Genomic DNA, 26,118 nt, shown 5'->3' with positions numbered 1-26,118 from the left:
TTGCACGAAGTCTCGCTTTAAAACAACAGCTCGGAATTCATTGGTCTATCCCCTTGCGCCTCCCCTTTCGACATTCACGTGACAGAACATGACGCGCGTGTCGTTGAACGCACGGTTGCGGTGTATTAATTGCTAGCAACACGGCAAACAGTATGTTTTTCCATTTTGACCATGATTATGTCCTCAAAGTGGTATTCTTAAGGAAAGAAAACTCAATGGCACCCTATGGGGCCGTGCCAATCTTGAAGCTCGTAATGATAGGCTCACTTTCCGTCGCTCTCTCCCGTCCCATCCCCGAAGGTCTCCCCGAGAAGCACGGGCTCCTTTCCCTAGCAGCGGCCGTTTGTAGCTGCAGTTTATGCTTTCATCTTTTACAGTTTACTTCTTGTTTTCACAATAAAATTAAGTATCTCGAGCTCGTTGTAGTCTTTCTTTTTATGTTCCTTAAAAATGAACTCGAGCGCGTTTCTTGAATTTTTCTCGAGCTGATCTATCCAGCCTTCCTCTTAATGACTTGTGTCAATTTACCTCCAAACGCTAGAAACTTACAATATGTTTAGAGTAAAAAGTAACAAAACTGTGAATTTTTTACTCATCACAAAGAACGTCGAACGACATGACGTCCAACGCCAGAAACCAGTGAGCAGTTTGTTTCGTCACGCCACGCGTGTCTGCACTCAGGCAAAACGCCAGGCATGCGTTATCTTTGTGTTATTGTTGAGCGACCTCCTGTTGCTCATATTTTTGCTTGGTACGCTAAATATTGTTAGTCTTTTATGCTAGGTTTAATCTGTATTTCATGGTGGAGATGCAGAAGACGAGCGAGAATATTCTCGATATATGCGTAGCGCGACGTAAAAGTTTCGAAAAGGTCATTTAATTGAATTTCATGTCACGCAATCTTGTGTGAGGCCATAGAGTAAAACCCACAGGGGAAACGCAAAAAAGATGGAGACCCCAGCACACCTGGAGGCGCACAAGAACGATATAGTTGTAAGAGAGACGGCTCTGGTGGCGGGACGTGAAACAGACTGCTCAAAACAGGGTTAGGTGGCGGGCGCTAGTGGACAACCTGAAGCAGATTGATGAATCTTGTGTGACAAGCCAGCCAATAAAGTGTGGTAAACAAACAAGCCAACAAACAACAAACATCAACATTAAAAGCTCCTTTAATGAGCAATATGATATGCATTCAAGTAAACAAGAACGGCCAATCTACCATAAATACTATCATCAGTGCGGTCTAAACTCAGGCTACTCCTACACTGCCAGCAGTCGGATGCAATTAAGAGACAAGTGGCGTCATTATTTTAACAATTATTGTTAGATTAACAACGGATCAATGAAGCGATCTATAAAGGCTCCAAAACCAAATCCAACAAGTAGCATTTTGCCTTCAGCATTAAGACCTTTTCCTAAACATACACTGAAGTTTTCAACTCTGCATTTCACAAAAATGTTATTTTCCGTATGAAAATGTGCTCAATCTGTTACTTTCAAAAGCCATATCTTGATCAAGTCCTGCATGTAAAAGAACCAAACCTTTAAAAACTTGATTGCTGGATAAACTTGATTATCAAATTCAATGCGAGTATTCACAAATCACTTCTGTAAAAGAAGTTTGTCTACGGAAGCTTCTGACAACGTGCAAACCGCGTGACAACCATATAAGACCCACGTGACTTTACCTTAAGACCCGCGTGACCTCTCTAAATTATCGTATGTACAAATCTACTGCAATAAATTACGCCCTACATGAACTCGCCTCTAACACAATACTACAAACCACAAGACGAACATGCACTGGTTTTGTAAGGTATACTATTTAATTCATAATTTCACACGTGTTTCTCTTTCACTCAGAAGGGAAGATTCCAAGTAGCCAACGGATTCTGAAATAGTCTGTTAACAGGCGCCTATTTTTTCTTGCGAGTTACTTTCTTTTTTGAGCGCGAACGCGCGAGAACGGCCGCGAAGAGGGCGCAAATTTTGTCATTCCCCTGGGCCACCCCCTTGAATTCGGGCTTTTTTTAAAAATTACCTCCGGCTAATACTTCTGCTAAATGCGATCTTCACGAACTCAAGACAAAATAGAGTGTCTGGGACAGACTAAATGTGAAATAGAGACGGTAAATTAGAATAAATACTTCACGTCCGATGAGAATTTTTTTACGGCACTGAATATCGGTTAGATCCGGGAAGAGATTCTCCTTTGGAAACCGTGTGAAATTACGACTGCCGGCTATTACTATACTCTGAAGCATTTCTTGAAAGCTATTAACTCGAAAACAGGTCAACGAACGAAATTTCTCCAATGTGGAAGCCAATTAACAATATATGCTTGAATAGTGGACGGAAAACAGACAGGCAAATAAATTAAATCTATATTTTGACTATGTCGATTTTTACTCAGTACTTTATGCCAAGCTCTCTTAACAGAAGACGACTGCATCCGTGAGAACTAAACGTTTGTATGTTCGTTGAACACAGGGGGAATTCCTTCACGATCGCGGTCCTATGAAGAAACAAAGACCAAACTTCAATTTCTCCTTACGGAATCACGTGATCAAGCAAACAGAGATAAGAATAAGGAAAACCATCAACTAGGGTATCGTCCTGATGGGGCTCTTAATTCTCTAAACTGACACTGAAGGAAAATTATGAAAATCAGTAAGAGGAATTGAAATTTTGAGAAAAGAAAAAAAAAATACTTACATGCATCCTGGCAGAGCCAGCAGAGGCCTGGGAAGCTCGTGACGGGGATCCGCGGCTGGATTTAGCCGTGGCAGCCCGGGAACCACTGGGGCTGCCCTCGCGGTTCATGGATGCCTCGCTGTCCCAGCGCTCCAACTCCTCTCGCACCAGTCTTTCCATCTGATCTCGTTTCAGATCCCGCTCGCTGCGCTCACTTCGGTCACTCTGAGTAGGGAAAAAAGAAAGTCTTACATCACCCGGAAAAAACCGTGGCGTGAAAATGCGTTACGTTTCGTGACTGTTATTCTTGCTGTCTACTTACATCAGCGATGGAGTCGAGCAGTCTAGCCATAGTCTCGCGTCGTTTCAGCTTGGCCTTCTCCATGGCCTCAAGCTTGACAAGGACCGCGTCAATCTTGGACACAATGCTACCGATGGAGTGTTCCATGCGATCCACGCGGCGGCTGAGACTAAAACACAAACCACAGATAACATGATGAAGGTTCTGTTTTACTTTTATTAAGTGAAAAGTTCCTTAAATTTGTTACTGCAAGGTGTCTAAGATACGTGTCCCAGTTGATCTCTTTGCAAATGCTCTTAGCTTTTCACGTAAGAGGTGCCACTTCATGTAATTTGTGGCTGCATGAAGTTTAGCCTTGTTGGTCAGAGACGTCTTTGATTTCCAATGAAACTCTGATTACGCCCAAGGTTGAGCTTGAAAGGGAGAGGTGGTGTAGTTTAACTTCAATAAATGGTTTTATTTTAAAAAATGTAGTGGTATGTACTGTGTGGTTACAAATCGATAACAACGCTACGCCACAAATGAAGATATCATTTTTATCCAAACGTGTGATGTCATTTTTGATATCATTTTTTGACCCTTGAACTGTACTTAAATCTGTTGGCGTATGATCGAAACATCTTCGGATCTTGCTCGGAAGTCTTCGGTAATCTTCGGCCACCTTCGAAAAATCGTCGGTAATCTTCGGAAAAGTTTGGGAATAGTTCGTAAATATTCGCGTAGCCTTTGGACAACTTAACGAAAGCGGCCACGTACTATCGCCTACAACTTACACGTTGAATTCTTCATACGAGACTCCTCCCCCACCAGCATTGGATCGAGCCATAGCTGAGCCGGCTCGCGCACTCAGTCCGCCGGTGGAACCCTCGTCATCGTCACTATCATCACTGCTAACATTGCTGGCGCTCTTGGGACGTCCACTCTTTGTTTCTTTGGCTCGTTCCATCTCCTCGATTTCGTCGTTCAGTTCAGCCTACATGATGCAAGCATAAGATGATAGCGAGTTCGAATGTGGAAGATCAGCGCTACTATTTTTACTTGAAATTCTAACAAATGCTCAACTGCACAACTGAATAATTATTTCTATGTCTGACAGTTTTAAAAATCTTGCAAGATTGTATCAAAGGATGACACTCAAAACAACAGCCAAGTGCTCGAATTTAGCCCAAGATTGATTAGAAATCTGACCTTCTGTCCTTCCAGATCTTCTTGCATCTTTCTCTGTTCTTCCTCGTCCAAGATTCTGTCGCCATCTAAGTCGTACTTGGCAAAGACCGCTTCGATTTCTGCATCAGCATGGCCACGGCTAAACAAAAACGACACAACCGTATGAGTCGTACAACACTTCCTGTCTACAGATAAATTCTCTTAACTGGTCGCGATAAGTTTCTTACAATACAAGCCGGGAGAATTTATCAAAAGATCAAGGAAATTTCTTTTAACTGAGCAAGCTCTTGTTTCTCGTGACTTACACGCTGGTATTGCCAGTTTCAGGATGAAGTTTAATCACAGAGACCCTTGCCACACCCATTCGCGAATCGTCTTTGGCCTCCACTCACGCGGCGATGATCGCTCAAATTTTGTAACAAAATGTTTAATTCTAATACCGCATTTGATACATATAGCTTCGATCACGCCGGGGATAATAATTTATTAGACCGCATACAGATGCGAAAACAGTCACTTAGCAGCATAAAATTCAGAAATTTAACCCAATCTTTAACAATTTTCCACTCTTACTTTGCGCACAAAAAAAATTCTAAACCGACTCACTGGCTCAAAGTTGAACCACTATTTGTTTTGTTTAGAAATTCACACCGAGCAACACGCAGGTAAAAAGTTTTAAAGTCGAGCACCGTTGCATCAGCTGCACCACATGTTTTGCTTCATTTGCAGAGGGTTTCAATGGAATTTTCTCGAGCCATCACACCGAATAAAAGTAACAGGTCTATCCACAAACCTTAACGTAAAATACAACTGTAAAAATTGAGGAATTTTAAAAGGATTTCAATCGAATCGGGATGCGAAAAGTTTGCATTGTCGTATAGAAATCGACAGAAAGATCAGTCGCTTGTTGAATGGAATTTCAGGTCTCGTCCACACGTGTCCGGATATTTTTGAATCCGCAACTTTTTCTTTCCGGAACGGCTTCCGTCCCCACGCATCCGGCGAATTCAGTCGGCAGCAAATCCGGATATTTTTCCCCCGTGTGAACGGGGAAATTTTTGAATCCGGAAAGAAAAAGTTGCGGATTCAAAAATATCCGGACACGTGTGGACGGGGCCTCAAATTGTTACTGTGTATTTTTATCGTCCAGAATTAAGTGGAAGGAACAGTTAAGGGTTGCACGCGTATCAGTTAACTGAATTTAACATATCACTGATAAACTTAAATAGGTATTCGTGATACGGGTGGTAAAACCTGCGAAGGTTGCTACGAAAATAACCCACGTATATTTGCTTATTATTTATTAAGAGGGACACTTACTTGGATGTTTGAAAGCAATATTTAAATATGCATGTGCAATTGTATAACTTCAACATGAATTATTAGCCCAAGGCTGAACCTTGGAAAAAGGGTTGAATAAAAAGGAGAGGCCTTAAAAGAATTTTTTTTGGTTCGAGTTAATTCCTCGGTGTAGAGAAGCGCAACATATGAACAGTACTTACGATTTTAAGTTCGCTCGCCATTCTTCGAAGTCAAGCTTGTTGTCTTGGTTTACGTCGGCAGACTTCAGCGCCTTTTGGATGTCGAGGATCTTCTCACGTTTGAAGGACAGTTTATCCAACATCTTTTGGTATCCCTACAAAGCGAATCAGAACGCCGACATCACCGCTAACGTTTCGCTCGCAAATGGAAGCCCTTACAGAGCTTTTAGGTAAACATGGTTCATCAAAGAACCCAATGAAATTTCTAGCGCGCCAAATGGTTTACGATTCTAGACTTGCATAATTTTAGACAAAAACAGGGCCACCAGCCCGTTGAAAGGTTCTTAATGGCGACAGACCTGGTGTGTTTGGGGCGGAGACAAATTTCATGGCCAATAACAGACCAGTAACGTTTACCGTTTTCTTGGCAAAGCCAATAAAAAGATGACCTATTCTGCGGTTGCTAGGCGACAATTAACAGCTGAATGCGCGGCAGGAAAACTGGCATAAAAAATAATCTTGGCTACAGAAAATCAAACTTTTAAGACACCTGTTCTTTTTTATTCCTTGCTTTTAATTTCTTCGAATGTTTCACCACGTGCTGAGAATAGCGATTGTAAAATTACTTTTGTTTCAGACTTAATGGCGCAATTTACATGTTAGACGAATTCCAGGGTTCATAAATAACAACAGAATTTCCCATTTTCGAGAATTTCCCCTAGCTATAATTACGAACGTGAAAGAAAATATAAACTACTTTATTGATGTTTCAGCACAGCAATTATTGAAATACCTTACGGCGACCAAAAGACAAAGGAGCCGAAAGCACAATAAGTAGGTGCCATAAATTCTCTTTTAAAATGCAGAATTCGACAGGAAATTAGACAAGTTTATTTATTATTAACAAAAAACTGTCTACGGACTCTCATCAACGGGAAACATTACAAACACGTTAATTACTATTTGACACGAAAACTCCTTCTTGCCAATTTATACCGCAAGCTTTCTGCTCTGCAGGCTAAAACGACAAAATTTGTTCTTTAAAGTTTCGTTCTGCAGCAAAGTTTTATCGCAAGTCTTCCATTTACATTTGTAAGATACAACCCAAAGAGGTTCTTTAATTAACATACCCTGACTCGCTTTCACCGGCTACGTTTTTAAGTAAGATTTTAAAGTCGGGAGTACGAAGACACTTTTGCAACGATAGATCAAGCACTCAAAACAGTCCCTAAATTCCAGATATAGCTTTTCAACTTACAAGGTGAAGCTTTTATAAAATTCACCCATGGAATTGAATCAAATTCCACGTAAACCCCCTGGTTCAGTTGAAAGTTTACGGGGCGAATTCCTATTTTGATTACGTAACCGTTACACGGCAAAAATGAAAACTTTCGACTAAATTTTCTAGAGCTTCCTTCGGTACACATCCGCACAAATTGACAAAGCGCTTGCAACTATTTTGCTTTACTTAGGGCTGGTTTTTTTTGGATAATTTTTATAAGACCAGTGCTTACGAAGCGTCAATAAACCTACATTTGCAAAACTTATAGGGGAGTGCATTTTACCCCCTTAACTTTTTTTTTTTGCCTTTAAAATTATATTCACGTGTAAAAATTAAACAACCTTGGTGTCATTTTGGTAGACAAATGTAAGTGATAACATTTGCGAAGATGCAGAGTTAACAGCGCGATTTTTCATTTGACGACAACGCAACTTTTGACTGAGTAAAAGGAGATCAGTCACGGTATTTTGAGTGATTTTGGCCATGAACAGAATTGCTTTAATTCGAAGGAAACCTGAAAATAATCGTTTATTGAGAGAGCAAAACACCAAAAGATAATAATAAACCGTAAAGGAAAAAGGATGGTTAAGGATGGAGAAGATTGACACGGATTACAAACGAAGAACTTGAAAAATTTAAGGTGGCCGAACACAGTTTTCGCGCGCGCTTTTGCTGATGCAATTCAGCGCGCGCGCAAGGATTGCAAAAAATAAACATGCCGTCAAGAGAGCGATCATTCTATTTACTCAACACCCGCAGTATCTGTGCTATTTTTCTCTATAATTGAACGCAGTGCATTGATGGCTTTCGTCATTTATTACAAAGATATGTTAGAAAAGGTAACGATGCAAAGAACCCAGCAATTCTCAACTTTTTTTTGTTACCGAAAAGAACCCAGTTAAATGCAGCGCATGCGCAGTAAGTCAAAAAATTGCGATTTGATGAAAAATTGCACTCTCGGAAGTACGCCTATTTCTCGAGAACCACTCACTAGAATTTCACGAAATTTGGCACCAAAATACTCTAGGAAACAAGTTATTGGAGTATTGAAGATAATTGAACTTTAATAAAGGAAATTCTAGATATTCCAGTGAACCTTCAACAAGGGATAATTAAAGATCTCTCTGTTAAATTATTAGCAAAATGGTGTTAACTTGTGAGAATCGTTACAAGCTTGTTGCTTGCAAATTATACAGAAAATCTAATGACTAGATTTTCTGCAAATAAAACAAAACCAATTTTAAAGGCCTGTTCATTTTTATTCATGTTGCCATGGCAACGGCACATATGTCAGCTTAACCATCAAAAAACCAAAGTTTGTGTTGTTAACTTGCTTGCTGCCATTTTTGGCGACCTAGAGATCAAGGGTTTTAGAGAAATAGGTGAATGAAATACAGGTATCAACAACTGTGTTCAGCCACCTTAAGCTAAACTTTACAAGATGTGCAAACCATTATGAAGCTCCTTTAAGTCTCAAAGTATTAAGTGCTCTAACCACTTGCATTACGTTTCTTTCAAAATTAACATCGATAACTTTCTGGTACATCAAAAGAAAGGCCTCCTTGATCAATTTCTTAATTCGTTTTACCTGTCCGCACCTGACAGCCAATTGCTAGTAGGAAGAAATACAATGTGGATCACTCTGGAGTTCACCTACCTTCTTGAAGTAGTCACCAATCTCAAACTCGCTCTTCTGGGTGGCGATGTTGGATTTGACTTCAGCGTACGTGTCGTTAATGATGGCCAAGAACATATTAAGCAGGACAAAGAACACGAAGAAGACATAGGTGATGAAGAAGATTGGACCAAGGACACGGTTGGCAGCCTCCAGAGCATGGAAGTCGAAATCACCCAGGATAATACGGAAAAGTGTAAAGCTACAAGGAAAAATTAAAAAAAAAAAAGTGCACATGAATTCCAAGATCAGATCGAAACGCCAAAAAATCGAAACAAATGAATTAGACTTGAATGCAAGGCGTTTATGCCTGCGATGTGCAATGCTTTGCGTGGTTCAGTAAACACGCGCGCGTGGTCTACACGCGTGAGGTCTATAAGTACGCGCGTGGAATCAGTGAGATCCGCGCGACGAGAGCGAGTCATGAAACTATAACACAGTGAGAATTACCAAAGCCGTCCAGAGCCTAGTTGGCTATTCTTTGCAAGGTTTCTCACAAGTATTACACTCGTACAGGTTTTTAGTGTTCAGATTTGAGCGCGCCTGTACGTGCGTGGAAATCGAGTTCTGCTTGCACTCGCGTGAACGGCCACGCCCGTATTTGAGGGGATGTTAGTAAAACCCTTCACATCCAAGTCTGATACTTACATGGCGTCCTCGAACGTGCTGAAGTCGCGCACCTGAGTGCCAAACACAAGGTAACCCAGCTGCGCGTAGGCGAGAAAGATGATGAAGAACATGACTGCAAAACCACCAACGTCTTTGGCACACTACGAAAGAGAAAGAAAACAAACTTTTAGGGTATTGAGCCGAAAAAAATATGAGAGGAGATAATGTGTTGTTTTAGAATTGGTACCTCTTAGGAGTGAAAAAAATTTCAAGCCACGCCCACAAAAAACAGGATCTTGGTACCTCTTAGGGATTCTTTTCAAAATTTCTGACGAGCACCCCCGGTCCTTTTTATATGGGAGTCCCCCCCCCTCCCCCACGGGGCTCGCAGTCTCAAAACAGTCTGTCTGCCTGTGTTCACTCAAGGGGGAATTTTCTTCAGTAAGGCTAGCCCTAAATCATATGGACAACGTTCATTTAAAGTTGTCTTAATATGCGACTGTTAACTACATGAAAGTCCAAAGTTAATCAATACCTTGGATGTTCAATTTACCAAATGATAATAACAATTTAATGATAATTATTTTTTTAAAAAAAGAAAAATGTTACTCTACATTGTTGAGAGTGGCTGACAACTGGGTCATGGTCTTGTTGAAGCTGATGTACTTGAACACCTATGGAGAAGATAAACAGCTACATTAAATAGAGTTAAACCCATAACATGGCAACGACAGCAAAGCGATAAACTTTCCATAAGATCGATTTCTGTATCCCGACCAAGAAAAAACCAATCAAGACGCTCGAATTTACCCCGAGACCACCTTGCCACATAATAATGAAAGATGCTTTTTTTCTCAAAATCATCCCCCCTCAAAAGTCGAATGGTCCAACCCTAACAAGAGGCTATGTAGTCGGCTACAAGCGCGGAAAATTTACCTCACAAAAAGCGCGGGAACTTTACCTCACAACAAGCGCGGGAACTTTAACTCACAACAAGCGCGGGAAATTTACTCCACAAAAAGCGCGGGAAACTTCGGACACGTGAGCAAACTTACTTTTAGTTTGTCGCATCTGATTTAGATGGAAACAAAATTAATATATGTCTCTTCATTGTAGAAAAAGAAACAAATATTTTTACAACCACTAGTAGAAACCACCTTATAGACAGAATAAACGTACGAGTTGTTGTTTTACCTTGATCCAGGCGAAAAATACGGCCACCGCCACCATGTTGTTGAACTGGGTCTGCCAGAATCCCAGAGAGTCGAAGTTTGCGTATTGCGTGTTGTCTGCCAAAAGCCCCTTGAGCAAGTGGTCCACCGCAAAGGTACGATAGAGGTTGAAGGCTATCGCCACATAGCCCAGGAAAATGACAATAATGTCGAGAACATTCCAGAAACTCTTGAAGTACTTCAGCTTGTGTTTCTTAATCTCCAGGATCTCTTCGATGGTGTAGTAGATAATGAAAAGGATGAAGATGCCCTCGCAGGCCATGACGAAGTGGTCGAAGGCGGTGACGTAACGAATCAGCTTGACCGTGCGGAAGGTGAAGGACGGAATACAGCCGCCTGTAGCTGGGTATTCAAACACCAGTCTGGAAAAACACAACAGGAACAAATATTAGACTTGGATTGAGCACATTTAATTGTGATTTAATTTAGTTAACTTCCAAGAGTCGGCTGTCAGTCTTGTTAAGTGGTAACTAAAGGAGAAAACAGTACGTTTTCAGCAGTACAGTACAAAAGCATGTTCAGGCAAGATGTGGCTTCCATTGCACAGTTTACTGGCCACTCTGGTTCACTTTGGCCAGCTTTACTGAATCATCTCCCTCCGTATTCTGGTCCATGGTCAACTTCACAAATTCTTATCTGAGTCATTGGAATCCTTCCCCCTGAGTTAAAGCTGCGAAGGGGACCTCCATCCTATGAACTTCCCCCATTTTATTCAGTGTGGCGATGTCTAAAGAGGAGGCAGTGTGACCAAGTGGTTAGGGTGCAAGACTTGAAATCCGGAGGGCGCAGGTTCAAGTCCTGCTCTGACCACTAAGCTGGAGTTGTTTATCGGTAGACCCTAGTTCAACTCCTCAGTCATGCTTGTAAATAGCCAACTGGTCTGTCTCCTGCCAGTTGGGATTTTTAAGTCTATTATGTTTAGTTGATATATTTGTCATTTTAGTTCAAGTGGCATGCCTGTGAACTAGCTAGGTGTAGCCAAGCACATTGACCACTATAAACAAGAACAATTGAAATTTTTTTTTTAACATGATCTTGCAAGGTGGCTCACTGCTGGGTTGTGGCAATTGGCTCCATGGGAGAAGTTTTATGATTCTGTTTGGGGCTTGGCGGGCTGCAAGTGGAGGCCCCTGGATATACCAGAAACTAAGACCACCTCCAATTACGAGAAGCAGGAGTTGGATGATGTTAAGAGAGTCTACAAGTAAACCCTGAAAAATAAACCACAAGAATCTAGACTTGAAACACACATGCCAAGATCTGACTTACCTGATTATACAGAACAAGTTGATGTTGGCATTGTAAACTGTGAAGTCGATGAATACAACCCTTGTTCCACGGTCTAACCACAAGTTTTGCTGAAAAAGAATTTCAACAATATTTAATACTGTTTTTCAAGGAAGTTGTACAGTAAAAAACCTGTGTATAAGAACCTGGATTTTAAGAGCTTGTTAGGCTGAGATTCTCCAGTTAGATCTGTCATTCATTTATATATATAAACCTGTTAAAACTAACTTGGAAAAATCCAGGTTCTTATATGTGGGTTTTCACTGTATTTCATTATTGGTAAGCCAAGCAACCTGACTGCCTGCCTTAGAAGAAACTGCCTGAGAGAAGTGTCTGTTTTAGAGAGGTGGCTGTTCTTGAGGTCTCTACATTAGTGACTGTCTGGATTAGCAACTGTTTGGATTCATGACTGTCTGGATCAGAGATGTGTACAGCTGTGTCTCACTTTGAGAGATGTCTGTTTAGGAAGATGCCTATAGGAAAGTCCCCCACCTTACATTTTCTGCTTTTGGGGTGGTGTCTGTTTGAACAAGGTGACTTTAGATAGGTGACTGCCACATTTTCAAAGGAGGCAGGATTGTACTGCATTTAGACCAATCTGAAGCTATTTCTTAGCTATATCTGTCACTGACTGGGCTGTATTATATGGATTGGTGACCAAGCAGGTGGTCAAGATGGCTGGATATTGAACAAGTTCTCTCTTTTGTTGCGTGTTTTCTTTTTTAAGGACTGAGATGAGTCGAGGTCCATGAACGTGCAAATATCTAGCCATCTTGCCACCTGGACCAAACAAGCTTGGTCAACAAAGGATGTATCATATGGAAAAAGAGCACTATTATCATCTGGGACACAGCAGGTTATCCTGGGTAGGAAAGATACTGCCATCTTGCCTGCTAGGGTAGCCAATGACAGTCTAGGATTTGGTTCATCTTGCCTGCTCATGGAGCAAGCCATACTGACCTTCAACTCATCAATCAATTTCTTTGTTTCCTCCTTTTTGGGTTCTAGAAGCATTGTAAACCCACCGCCACCATATGATGTAATTCTTCCCCAGTGTGACCGGCCATCAAGCTCCTTCTCTGTCTTGAAAGTCCAGCTGTGGTAGAAAACAATGGATTTTACTTCAAAGTTTGTGAAAAGAGAAATTCACATTCAAAAGCCAAGTGCCATAAATAGATGACAGCTTCTTTCTATGACTTTATTGCTAGGTAATAAATACTTCTACTAACTGAGTTTGAGGTCTGTACTGTAAGTTACACACTGAGTTTTTTTCCCCTTCAATTTATGGCCTAAGTGCCAAACATGCAGGCCATAAATTGAAGGGGAAAAACAATGAGGATCTGTAACTTACAGTATGGACCAAGAAGACAAGGTTAGTACAATATTAATTTTATTACATCTCTACTGCATGCCTGATGATTTCAGGAATGATTTCTATTCACATGGAATGGATTTTCACTCACGCAGTGCCATTTTTTAAGCCAAATGGATCCTCATCTTGAGCGCCTGGAGAGTAAGGTGCATAGCATTCATGGATGACGCTCTTGAAATCATCATGTACACTGAAATAAAGAACATTAACACAATTAAAATCACTGCCCTTGCTGGTATTTGTAATGCAAAAGTGCTATGCTTTTATTTAAAAAATTGAAAACATGCTCCATGTTTCTATCAAGCTACAGACACACCAGTGCAAGTTTGGGAGAACAAGGAAATTTTGCGGGAACATGAGCCAACAGGAAAGTGTTTCCACAGCTTTTTCAAGTTCTCCCAAACTCCCACGAGTGTCCAAAACAAAAAAAAAAAGAGAAAAAAACTTGCTTTGATCATCAAAATGTAAATTCTCTTTGCTCATGCTATCATTATGTCAACAGCTCATGCTAGTTCTGTCTTTCTATCGAGTGTTCTATCACAAATGCCACATTCTGATTGGCTATGCTACTCACTATCTATTCTGTGATAGATAGTCAGTAGTGTAGCAGTGTGCCCTTGTTAACAAAATGACGGCCTCTTCTTGGTGTTTTCGAAGTGTCTGTGAAGAGGATTTAGATAAAGTTTTGAATGACTAGTAGATTTATACTAAAACAATTAGATTATTCGCTCTCGATTTCTATGCCTGATAGAAATCTCAAGCTCATAATCTAATTGTTTAGTAGAAACATGATTTTAAACCAATCGGTGCATTTGTTTCTCCAGGTTATTTTCTAATTCAGATTTATGGAACCTGTACAACCTTTTATGTACTGCAAAGGTACTGAGGGGAAAACGGTATCAACATTCACTTACACACAGGAATTATTCTTGACTCGTAGCTGTCTGAAGCGTGGTCGCCCAAGGATTTTGTTTTCAAAATAGATGTAGCCAAGATCCTCTTTCGATACATTCTGGTCATTGTAGTATTGTTCCCAGTACAAGCCGTCAGACAATGGACCAGTCGTGTACTGTAGAAATCGGCAAAAAAAAAAAGAACAGCTCATTGACCATAGGTGCAACTGAACTGGAAATTCAAAGACTGTAATAAAATTTTGCTAAAAGTAATAAGTTGAATTTTACATCCCCACTAAATCTTTATGCACATAACAGCCAATTTGAGTCACTGTAGTTGAGCTCCACCATCTATATGGAATTTTTTGGGCCAATTAAATCACAGAATCTTTTAAGTTGGGGAAGGATTATTTTCTCGAAGAAACGTATCTACACCATATTGTCTCAAGTTTGTTTAGCCAGCATTGTAAATTAGGACATCATTGTTGTGTTTCACATCCTATTTTGCCAGAAATCTTCATAATAATCATGTTCTCCTTATTTCCAGTTCTACGTTCTTAGCTTACCATCCAGAACTCCTTCATTGTGGTTATATCCTTGAAAGTGTTTCTGTTTTCCATTGTTGTCTCCACAAACAAATCTGCAAAAGGTATTAACACAAGCACAATTAAATTCAATTACCTTGATCTAATCTAGCTGAAAGCTGTGTTATGTATTTAGTCTGTGTTCAATCTTAGAGGCCCATCACAGAATTCAGTAAGATTACTCCAGCATTGAGTTGCTTGTAACCTTGTAAGGATCTCAGTCAAGATTCGATCTCAGACTAGCTCACTGCTCAATTCAGAGTCTAGTATGCACACTCTTACTGTTAAACAACCAGACTTCTCACAGCTAGGCAGAGTAAACACCCGGGGGTACTCCCCTATGAAAAGGTTGTGGATGCTTGACGTCTCGTTCAGGGGTATAAATCAAGGATTCTGGTCTCACTTAGGGAGATCGTGACAAAACACCACTTTCGCTGTCAAAGTATCTCTCAGGGTGCACTCAAAGAAATAGTAGTAAAAATACGCTCCTATTTCCATTTCTAGGCTCAATTTCTGCTGGGCTCTTGAGTCTGGTCTACTCACGTGGGTTCCTTTCCTGAACACCAGCTAGTCTTTTAGGGGTCAAATAAAGCCCGAACCACACCCAGATTGGTCTCCTTTAGGGGTTTAAAATTCGACCAATTTTTCAATGAGTATCCCCAACCTTTTCATATGGGAGTTGCCCCGCTCGCGAGTAAACATCCTACTTACCTCTCATTACTTTGGTGTAGTAGTACATGGTGGAGTTTGTCATTCCAAATGTCACTGAAAAAAAAGAAGATTTTTCAGTCTTTGTCATTCTGCAATGTTTCATGCATTTAGTTTGTAGGCTGATGGTCTTTATCTTCTACTGGATTCCACTACAGTTATGAGAGAATCATCACTATCATTGTGCCTTGTGTACCTAATGTCAGGACAAACATTGATTGCCAAGCTCAATATTTGCCCCTGTCATGGGTCATGGAGAAATGTTGTAGTTTGGTGCATAGAAACATCACAGTGTTACATAGTTCACACTTGGCAGGGAAAAGTAACAAACTTTGTGTCTTGCCTAAGACCATAAACCAATCACAATTTTTTATGTGAAAGTTTAATATAAGGTCTTAACATTTCTGACCACCAAATTATACACTCATGTCCTGAAGTGCATTTAACCCTTTACCCCCTAAGAGTGCAAATTGGCACACAAGGTCATACCTTTGTGAATATTTGATAGATTTCTATGAATTTTTGCCATGAAAATTGTCTTGTGAAGATCTACTCATTGAAGTCATAAAATTTTGACCCCCTCCCATCCAAGACATGGTTGACTACCCCCAGAAGTTTTTAGTTCCTTTTTCAGGATGCAAATGGAATGCAAGACTTGTTTCATCTCAAGCTATGCTCTAAGAGCTGCTAAATAAGCTATAGTTAAGGGGTATACCTAATATAGTGGAAGATTGATACATTTTTGAAGTCATTTATTTTCCCATTTTAAAGCAATTTCTCTCAAAATGTCTACCTCCTTCATAGTTGCTGATGTCAATTCTTAAATAAGCTGATTAGTGGCTTTCAAATGGCATATTGAACACAGGCAGAGTGTCTTTATTTGCCAATTTGGGAAAAACTGCCGTTCGCCTTAGGGGCTAAAGGGTTAAGGTCATTCCACTGAAATAGAACCTGCACTGAGATTTTTGAGAAACTTTGCCTATTAATTGTTTATATTATAGGAAATTAAATTCTGAAATAAAAATGAGGGGTCCCCATGCTCGTTTAGGACCAACAGCATCTTGTTTATACCCATATAAATCCTTATAATAGCACCATGATTGTAGTCACGATTGCTTGCTAAATTGACGTTTCCGATGATTGTTTTTTGTTCTACACTGAGAATTGGTCAATATTTATTTTACAAAGGGAAATTTAGTACTCAATTCAAAACAAAAGAAAAAAATGATAGGTCACCATACTCCTTTGCGAGAAAATGACGATTTACCTCTATGGCGAGGTCCAGCCATAAAGAAAAAGCCGCCATTTTTTAATATGCGCACGCTAATCACACATGAAATTATGTGCAGTAGGGATGCGCAATGCAATACTGGGGAATGACCTTAAGGTCACCTGACTGACATTACAAAAACCCAATATCCAGTTTTACTCACATATGCAGAGGATGGTGATGAAGACCAGGTAGATTATCAGCTCCCGCAAGGTGGTCTTCACATGAGTCTCAGGATCTGAGTCAGTATCCTCTGTCTGTCGTGTTCTCCAAAACCCTACCAGTCAAAAACAAAACAATTCCTCAATGGCTGGCTAATCATAGCCCAGGTCAAACATTTAATGACCAGGGTTCTCATTAAGTGCCGGCCACCAGCTAAAAAACCAGCTATGGTGTACTTTGATTTCGGAGCCGCCTACTATTCGCAAAAGTTTTCTGCAATGTGACTGAACCTTGACTGTCTTTGTGTCTGAGGACAGTCATGGCTGTACATGTACCTAGGGAGGGGGCATAGGTTCTAGATGTGGTATAAGTTTTCAATAATTTACGCTAACGCTGTAGGATAAAAATTGAAAAAAGCCTTTGTGATCCTTAATATTTTTGGCATTTTGACTTTTTCCAAAATTGATTTTTTCTGTTATTAGGAAATAACTCCAAGAGAATGCATAAAATAGCATTTCTGTCAGAGCCTCGCAATTTCAATTTTCAATTTCTGGGAGATCATACCCTAGACCACTCGCACTATTGATGTCATAATGTCATGTTGTGATGATGATGTTGATGTTGATGATGATGATGATGATGATGATGATGATGATGATGATGATACCCTACACCTCCCTGGTGGCTTGTCCCTTCAGCCTTCGAGTCAGTGTCTGCCATCTACCTCATGAAACAAGCTCTCTACTCCCTAAATGAATGAGACTCCCGAACTACATTTATAACATAACTAAAGCAAAGCGCGCGCTCTGATTGGTTAATTTAGCATCTATTTGCCCATGGGTGTATGCTGCTGACGTGTGTGCTAATGTTTACAAAGCAAATCTTTTGACAGATATTGTTTCCAAATTAATGGCCGACATCCTTCTGCCAGAAATGGGAAACTGTCTTCACAGTTGTCTGAAGATGAAACTTTATTGAGTTACTGGTGTGCAGTCGGTTGTCATAAATGAATTTTCGTGTGCTCGTTTTCTCTTGTCATGTAAGACTACAGGAACATTTTTTTGTGATGTAGCTCAATAAAAGGACTTCTGTTGTTCCAATGTGTCAATGTTATGTTATAAAACAAATGGTAAATGCCATAGCGTGCACTATTGAGTTATGGATGCACTTGGGAGGTTTGCTAAGCACTCAAGAAGCTAGAGTCGCACGAGGCTGTCGCCTCCTGCGACTCTTACGCTTCTTTCGTACTTAGCAACCTCCCGCATGCATCCATAACTCAATAGTGCACGCTATGGCGTTTACCATTTGTTAAATGTATGCGAACCTAATGGGATTTTTGTATTAAACTGCAATAGGTTCCATTCATGAAAAGTTAAAAGTTTAACGATGGCCAACACGTTGACTGATGACCATTGAATAACAACTTTTCAATTTAGACAAAATATCTCTGATAGAAATTTATGTGTTTTGAAAAAATGAATACAAAATGAAATGATATAAATTGTTATCACATATGAAATAATTTTAAAATGCGTTTTGGCAAGGAAAGTGCGCAATAAAAGTATCCAAAAAGTTTGAATGCTCTTGTTTGCATTCTTTCTTTTTACCAAGGTACATCAATTTTTTTACAATATATCAAAAATTTTCTTTTGATGATTTCAACTCAGACTTAAATATTCAAGTAACTCAAACTATAGAAAAATATCAACTCAAGTATGTGAAATACCTTATGCATTTTATTTCTTTGCACTCTGCAACTGAATATATTGTAATTCTCTGCAAGTGTTTTTTGTTGTTGTTGTTGTTTTTTGAACAAAATACATCAAAAAAACTTGCAACTTCATGGCAGTTATTTGCTGAAGGTGATAATTTCATTAAGGAGATTTAGAGGGTTATTTTAACAAAATCCAATGGCCGCAAAGTATGCCAGATGAAAGCGAGCAAACTCCCAGTGTAACAGTTTTGTGTGACACTCAAAAATAATTATTAGAAAAATTTGTAAATTTGATAAAGCCAAATGGGACATTAGATTGTGTAAGCTAAATCTGCCAGTTAGAGCGATAGGCCACCGTTAGCTGTACCTGTTTAACTTTTTAAGATACTAGTAAAATAAAGACAGCTGCTATGGATCTTCAAATATGCAAAATAGGAGAACATCTAAAATAAATAAACATTTTTTTTAAATCAACATGATTAAAACACTTATTCCTCTTTGAAAGGTTCCAAGATAACTCCAGATATGTTTTCTTATTACTTTTCAACCTCCTAGTTCATTCTTTAAATGACAATAAAAATTGTTGCCTTGTTCGAAATAAGGAGCGAAGCCGCATATTGAAATTTGACCAGGCACATAAATTCAAAAAATATAATCGAATAATCGATTCGAAAACAAAGGAAACTTGCAGAAAACAGTCTTTCAGTTTAAAATACTCCTTCAAATGGTTTCCCCTCGGAGTAATGAGGTTGCAGAACGAAAGGTAACCGCCTTGACTCCTTAATAGACTGTAGCGATGGAAACATACTGACCGATGTGCATCCATTGTGTAGCGCAGTTTGTGTTCCCAAACAGATGTTTATTTTAGAATTTTTCTTAATTTCAAACTGCGAATAAGCCCCGCATTTTCCCCGTGAAAATTACAAACCCCGATGGAATAATCAAATTGCAATCAACTCCTGTTAGGAATGGAAAACGAGTGCCATTTCTACGGCTGTTATTTAATACTAGAAATTGAACGTCGCTCCGGCCTTCGCCTTCCTATGCAAAACCAATACAAGTAATATAATGCGACACTCGAGAGAATAATACCCAAAACACATTGACCTATACAATAAATTCTCTTTTTATTGGATAAAACGGGTTCTAAACAGCAGTCAGAAAATTTCCAAGTCGTGTAGCAATTTTACTGAAATCTAAGTGGAATAAATAATTAATTGCGAAGATAGTTGCCGCAGAAATAGGAAAACCTATCAGCAAGGTATCTGATACAACGAGTTCTCAATGGCCATCGCAAGCACACACTGTTTCGTTTGGAACATTGTCGATCGCATAAGCATAATTCGTGAGGATTACAACTGGAAGTTCTATCGAGGAAAATACAGTAACGTTTACGCCGAAGAGAAGTTCGGCTTTAGTTCACTTGTTCTTTGGTGAAAATTATAACTTAGGTTGACATGAATATTATTGGCAGACAAAACACCTGCCCGAGTGTTCATTAAATTTTTAACGTTCTGGCAAACCGAATGTGCGGCCAAATAAGTTAGATCCTTTCACATCTTTCTCCGAAATAACAGATCTAGAGACATCGAGGAAAACAGCCGAAGTGTAATGAACAGCCCTCATTAGTGAAACCCGCATTAGCACTGTTCGTTCTCAAATCTACCATGGATTAATTACAGCAACGCAGCGAAATTTCTGCAAACGCGTAATTACAGCTCCCTCTTTTCATCTTGTCTTCCTTCGGGGATTAAGCTGTACAATAACGAGCCAGTCTAGCGTAGAAACCGTAGACAATTGAACTCTCACTAGGCAAAAATGTAAGAGAACTGAACCATAGAGAATTATCATCCAAATTACGTGACATTACATTTCTTACGGCGCTTTAGGTAAGATCGAGAAGAAAATCGTGCGCATTCTACAACCTGATTTCTTAGGCGAAATATATGATACATGTGGGAAATTTAACCTAGTTGGTGACTCGAGGAAACAGTTCTTACCTCGAATGATCCTTTTAAACCGTGTCCAGCAACCAACAGGTACGTTTTTCGTGCCCGGAGCTCGAACATCCGCGGGTACACGGGCTTGATGGTTGACCGGTTCTTGTTCCATGGCAGAAGGAAGATCCACAGCGGCCGAAGCGGGAGCTCGCGGAGAAAAATCGATCTCGTCATGCCCGCCGCTTAACAGATCGTCGGACCAAGCGTTCCTCGAATGCGAAGATGGCGGTCGGCTACCCTTCTCATGCATTTCAAGTTCATCGCCAAGGCTAGCCTGAGATCCCAAGCCGCCTCCTCGAGTTCGGCGTTTAGCCGAGCCTCCACTCATGTTTGAGGTCTGTTACCTTTTTTTAATGTAAAATGAGACAAAAATCCTGTCAATTGAAGGCTGTTTTACAGCGCAACTTTACAAGAGAACGCTGTGGCACTCGCGACTTGCCCTAAATGCAGATCGATCTGAGCCAGTTTTCGAATGTTCGCTGATAGCACTGATAAATATTTCATGTACGTTCTACGCAAGTGGAAAGCATGAATGTCAATCATCAGCGCGCTAATTAAAGTTTCTATAGTTACGGATTATGAGAACATTTCGAAAACACGAAACGAGTACGGTTTGTAAAACGAAATCCTCTTCCAATCCATCTCGACTTTCGCAAATTGATATGTTCAATTTCGCATTTGAGGGCAATTTTGTAATTCCTTCGATTACTTCGATGATTAATGAATTTTTAACAGTTTGCATCCGATAGATCGAGAAGGAACACTGAAAACACACCATGGAAAAGTGTTGAACTGAGGAAACTCTATGGTGTAAAATTAATATCTGTTGAAAAAAACAAAAAACGAAATCCTTTAAATGCGCGGGTGTAACATACAATGAGTATAGGCCTTACCGGAATAAATGAATCCAAAGATGAAAAAATTATGGAACCGAGATGGTTTTCACAGAACGAATTCACCTGTATGACAATTCAAGGAAGGCAAATATCCCTGTGCATTATGCCAGTGATGAATGTTTTATGAAGGTAGCAAAATAAAGGCAGCTGATTGGCTGTGTTTTCTGTCAACTGCCTAAGGACTTCAAGTATTGCGAAATAAGCATGATCTTAGGAACAAAATATATTTCCAAACATTAGGAAAATATTCGCGATATACGAACATTTATGATCAACTGGAAAGTTCTAATACAAGGGAGTTTCTCCTCTTCAATTTAATACGTTTTAATTTACATTAAACGTGTCCCATTGGGCAAGAAAAGGCTCCGTTATTATGCAAGTGTTTCTGTAGAAAGACCCGTCAATTATAAAAACAATGGCACAACTTTCCTTTAGTTTGCAATAACTTTAGGAATAAATTATAATTGAAAAGCCGAAAAAACAAACAAACTGGAAAAAAGGGGGAAGAATTGATATTGACACACTGAATGACGGAGTGATGCTTATTTTCAACTCTCTCATCTTTATATAGCTAATTTTCCAATTTACGCCGATCGAGGGATTACCAAAACAACTGGGAAACCATTACAGACTGTATACCCCGCAAAAACCTAACCACAAACACCAAAATTCGATAACTAGGATGATCCATCAGAGTAGCTATGTAAACTTTGTTCCTCGCTGACGAGATGGCTCATTGGCTAAAACAGTGACACATCACTTCATTGTTCTGTTTTTTTTTTTTTTAAACCAAATATTGACAAATTGGGCGACTTGGGGAAGTCGATGTCGAATGCTACCAAATTGCTTTTGTCACTAAAAGGTGAATTTAACACTACTAGCTCTTTGTCAACTTGACTACCTCCGCATTGATATTTCAGCTTTGTCGCGTTAAATTTTCTGAGCTATTTCACCAGTCAGCCGTGGGTGTTTCGTTTCAAAAACAGCCTATGAGATCTTGCTGGGTGTTTCAATCGTACGCTAATTGCCTTCCTTCCTGAAATAACCGCTATAAAATGCTTTATTTTCCTATCAATAACCCTGTCCCAGCCTATAGTATTTGCGAACAACCAAAATAAAGACACGTGAGACACATGTAAGGGAGATCTTAACACAACTAAATGACAAGAATTAACTCCGGCCAAAACTGAAAAAGCCTGAAAAGCGGTCGCCAATGAGCTGATTGGATTAGTTAAGACCAGCGAGAGAAAAGCTAGTCTATTTAAACTTGAATTTATACTGTAAGCTAAAAAATATTGACAGCAATTTTCCTATTACTGACCCAGTATGACCGACCTGCAGTGGCTTGATTGAAATATATGGAACGTTCCAGATTTGGCAAAAGAACTAAAGATTCTTAGAATGGAAACCAATTATGATTTGGGGAGATATTAAAAATGACGTAAAGACTTCTCACTTCTCAACGAGTTCAAAAGAACTTTTTAAATTCAGTTCAAAATTCTGGCAACTCGAAAATGAATCGAAAAGAACGGCAACATTTTGGTTCCTCCTTGCTCAATTGTTACGCCTCAAAAAAAAAAGGTTCGTAGCTAAGGCGACATTGTGGAAATTTCCCTCTTACAAGCTAGTGAAAATGATAATACAATTGCTAGTATTGGATTTGCTAATAGTATTTTAGTGTGATGCATTTTTTTGAAAGATGTGTCGCTACATCAAAATGGCAACTGAAATTTCAAGTGCAGTTCTCAAGTCGAGGACTGTATTATGATTTTCAACCGCTTTGAGCGACAGAGTAACTTCATAGATTACCGATCGTTTCGATAAACCCAATTATGGTAAAACGGAAAAATGAAGGCTAAGAGTGAACGAGAACCCACTTAAAATAGCATAGTTCACGCAATGACTAGGGAAACAAAGATAAATAAAAACAGGTTGATGGTTTTGTTAACTCTAAGCCCGTTTTCTGCAAGTTTTGTCGCAACAAGTTCATCTGAGATTCTCCTGAAAGAGCTGATATCAGCTATAAGACTGATACAGCTTTGAAATCAATAAGTGCAACAACAAAAAAAACAATTTGCGCCTTTATGCTTGTAAGAAACTCATAAGGGAAAATAAAAACAGTTTGTGGTTATAAATAACCAGTAATGGGTTTTCTTGTAGATGAAAAGCGATGAAATTGTGCTACAGTTTTCAGTAAATTTGACTACAAAGTTCATGGCAGATATAGCTAAAAATAGATGATATGCTTTCACGAAATTTTTTTGTTTTTGCATGGTGGAGTTTGCGGAAAGTGCATAAGCACGTAATTTCAATCGTCCATAATATTTCTTTTCTGGCCACCTGCTAACGAGAGCTAAGAGATAATCTTCAGTGCTTTTTACTCCAATGTTTAATTAAAGTGCGTGGCTATTGAGAACACGTTTTCGACAGAAACCGTCATCAGATCGTAGGAAGAAACAGCAAGGCCAACTTAGTTTGGCGTTATCTCGAAGTCCGGTGGTTTGAAGCAATAAACTCTTCTTGGGTGGCAAAAATTCGAAACACACGTGTTTATTAAACTAACGAGATGTGTTCCTCAATTCTCGAGGAATACAAAGAGTGACATGTTGATTGGCAGTTGAAATTTAAAAGCTGTACTCTGGATTGGAAACTTAATAGGATAAAGTTGAATTAGACACAAATATACGGACGCAATTAGCTATGAGTTTGGTTGAAAGCTCATTAAATACTTTTTTATGTAAAAACATTTGCCATTCAAATCCTTCCACTGACGTCACCAAAAGCCAGAACGTGCGAAAACTATCTTTCATTTTGGGCGAAATCTATGAGAGGAAATTTTTAATGACATTTTCAAATTTTGCGGAATCTGCCAAGTTAAAAAATATTCTACTTTATTTAGCAGATGTTTCTCCCCTCATCAGTGTCAAAGACATTGTTTACTTCAAATTGTAAGCGCTGAATGTAACGGATAGTTTCAATTTATTCCATCGCTAACAGTTCACGCATTTCCGAACGCACGTCCAACAAGCGGCCATTTGTCCGTTTTAGAACAATCATGAACTTAATGCTATGCAATCATTTGACGGTCTCAAAATAAAACAGGAAATCATTCAGACATTTAACTAGCATCACATTTGTTGTATTGAGTTAGCTGTACAACCCAATCTCCTCCTCCCCCTTCCCTACCTCCTTCGCAGTAGATTAGAACTCATCCATCTTAATCCTTTGTTCAACATATCAGCAGCTAATCACAACATTCACTACTGGAGATTGGTTCCAACAAGAACAACGTCTGATAATTTTTTTTTTTTTTTTTGCTTTAGATAATCAACTATAACACCATAAACAATTGGATAGGAAAGCAGCTACGTAATGTTTCACCCCAAGCATTTATAGTTTACTTTAGTTAACATATTTGATTGCATTGGGGAATACTCCCTAACGTTGGCTTTATAGGTATGTGTGGCACCAAAAGGTATCGTTCTTTAGCCGTTTTGGTCTGAAAAAGGGTGGTAGATTTTAGCCATTTTCGGGTCTGAAATAGGCATGGTTTTTGCACTCTGCTCTTAACCTGAGTATGGTTTTAGAAGAAGCTACTTTTTTAATCATTATAATTAAGACCAACAATTGCCTTTAACACTGGTCTGGACCGGGGAACTGATTAAAAGGCAGGTCTGAAAATTATAGGGTATTGGCTAAATGATCAGGTCTGAAATATTGTAAAATTATCAAATTTTGGGGCAGGAAAACTGTACCCTACACAATTTTTCTGGGAGTAGCTTCCTCCTCTCCCTCCCCCCCCCCCCCCCCCGAAATCGCAGAAACCCCCAAATTATAAAGCCTTCCAATAGGATAACGCATGTCAAAAGAACTAAAAAATGATAAAGATTGATGATTTAAACTAGCATTAAGCAAATTATCGTTGTCAAACTCACCTGCCCGTCCTGAAGGGTAAAGTAAAAGTAAAACCGTTAAACCCTCTGTATAATGCCATCTGTTTTTCTCTTTGTAAACACATCGATGTATGAAATAACTTGCAAAGATGTACCACGCATGGTACATGGGTTTAGCCTCAGAATGCAATAGCCTTGTTTTTCAAAATCTTCTCCAGCACGCACCGAAGACATCGCACTTCTTTAAGCCCTGGAAATTAAGCAAAGGACAACTGTAAGTTTTACTATACAATGATTACTTTCAGTCAGAACCCATTCAGTGAAAAACTGTTCGATTTGATGTGCAAGCAAGCTGATTCTCTCGCGATCGATCAACGTAAAGTGTGTAAAGTGTGTCTAAGTGTGAGCGTTCTGTAAAGAAAAGTGGCTGTAAAAAATTTACAAAGAAGCTTCAAAAAGAAAGAAACAGTACACTTTCAAACCATAGAAGATCATAATAGTAACTTTCTCGCCGGATTAGAACGGAGAAAACTACAGAAAAAGTTCAAATTTCCCACCTCTGTGATAGCCGCCATTTCTCCTCTAGGAGAGGGTCTGGACTCGAGACAACATTGGCCTCGACATCGTGCCTAGGCGTCTTCAGCTGACCCCGCGGTTTTCCTCGGGTAGAAACCCCGTTCACACCAACATGTTAAACATGTTTAAAAGTGGTTTAACTAAACAAGGTCAAAGATTAGTTGCTAGTGTTGTGCAAACCCTACAACTTAACAGGGCAAAAACCTGTTAGGATTGACTTCTTGAAATGACTGCAAAGCTTAATCGTCCAATTGGAAAAACCTAAAACTGATTTAGTTAAACTAGTTTATTTGGTGTGAATGTGGTTTAAAAGGTCTCTTCT

General features: G+C 39.4%; 1 protein-coding gene across 2 annotated transcripts; it reads right to left on the bottom strand.

The window, feature by feature from the left end:
- Positions 1-1,153: 1,153 nt before the first annotated feature.
- On the bottom strand, positions 1,154-21,449 carry LOC110046666 (polycystin-2-like protein 1). 2 transcript variants are annotated; one of them, XM_089273869.1, is made up of 19 exons: positions 21,325-21,449; positions 20,432-20,775; positions 16,719-16,832; positions 15,289-15,342; positions 14,560-14,633; positions 14,015-14,169; positions 13,192-13,290; positions 12,689-12,824; positions 11,711-11,799; positions 10,404-10,803; positions 9,824-9,883; positions 9,249-9,370; positions 8,583-8,802; positions 5,665-5,798; positions 4,184-4,301; positions 3,769-3,968; positions 3,017-3,164; positions 2,716-2,919; positions 1,154-2,515 (listed from the first exon to the last, which is right to left on the bottom strand). In XM_089273869.1, exons 2-19 carry the CDS (start codon positions 20,757-20,759, stop codon positions 2,462-2,464), a joined length of 2,709 nt encoding a protein of 902 aa, XP_089129995.1. In that variant the 5' UTR covers positions 20,760-20,775; positions 21,325-21,449; the 3' UTR covers positions 1,154-2,461. The 2 variants fall into 2 exon arrangements, with proteins under 2 accessions (XP_089129995.1, XP_089129997.1); XM_089273871.1 differs by having other exon boundaries at positions 20,432-20,784; positions 21,325-21,417.
- Between the last annotated feature and the right edge of the window lie 4,669 nt (positions 21,450-26,118).

This window comes from Orbicella faveolata, unplaced genomic scaffold (assembly GCF_042242905.1).
Source record: "Orbicella faveolata isolate gen_17 unplaced genomic scaffold, um_ofav_v1 contig_35, whole genome shotgun sequence".
NCBI classification, from domain to species: domain Eukaryota; kingdom Metazoa; phylum Cnidaria; class Anthozoa; order Scleractinia; family Merulinidae; genus Orbicella; species Orbicella faveolata.
This window is presented reverse-complemented; position numbering and strand designations above follow the sequence as displayed.

What these genes read in the sequence shown, in the direction of transcription:
- LOC110046666 (XM_089273869.1), bottom strand. Translation starts at nt 20,759, where the DNA reads ATGAGTGGAGGCTCGGCTAAACGCCGAACTCGAGGAGGCGGCTTGGGA. An exon ending in TATTTTTCGCCTGGATCAAG is followed by an intron (nt 9,884 to 10,403) that starts GTAAAACAACAA and finishes TCTTCTCCATAG; the next exon opens with GTGTTCAAGTACATCAGCTT. An exon ending in AAGATCTGGAAGGACAGAAG is followed by an intron (nt 3,969 to 4,183) that starts GTCAGATTTCTA and finishes TGCATCATGTAG; the next exon opens with GCTGAACTGAACGACGAAAT.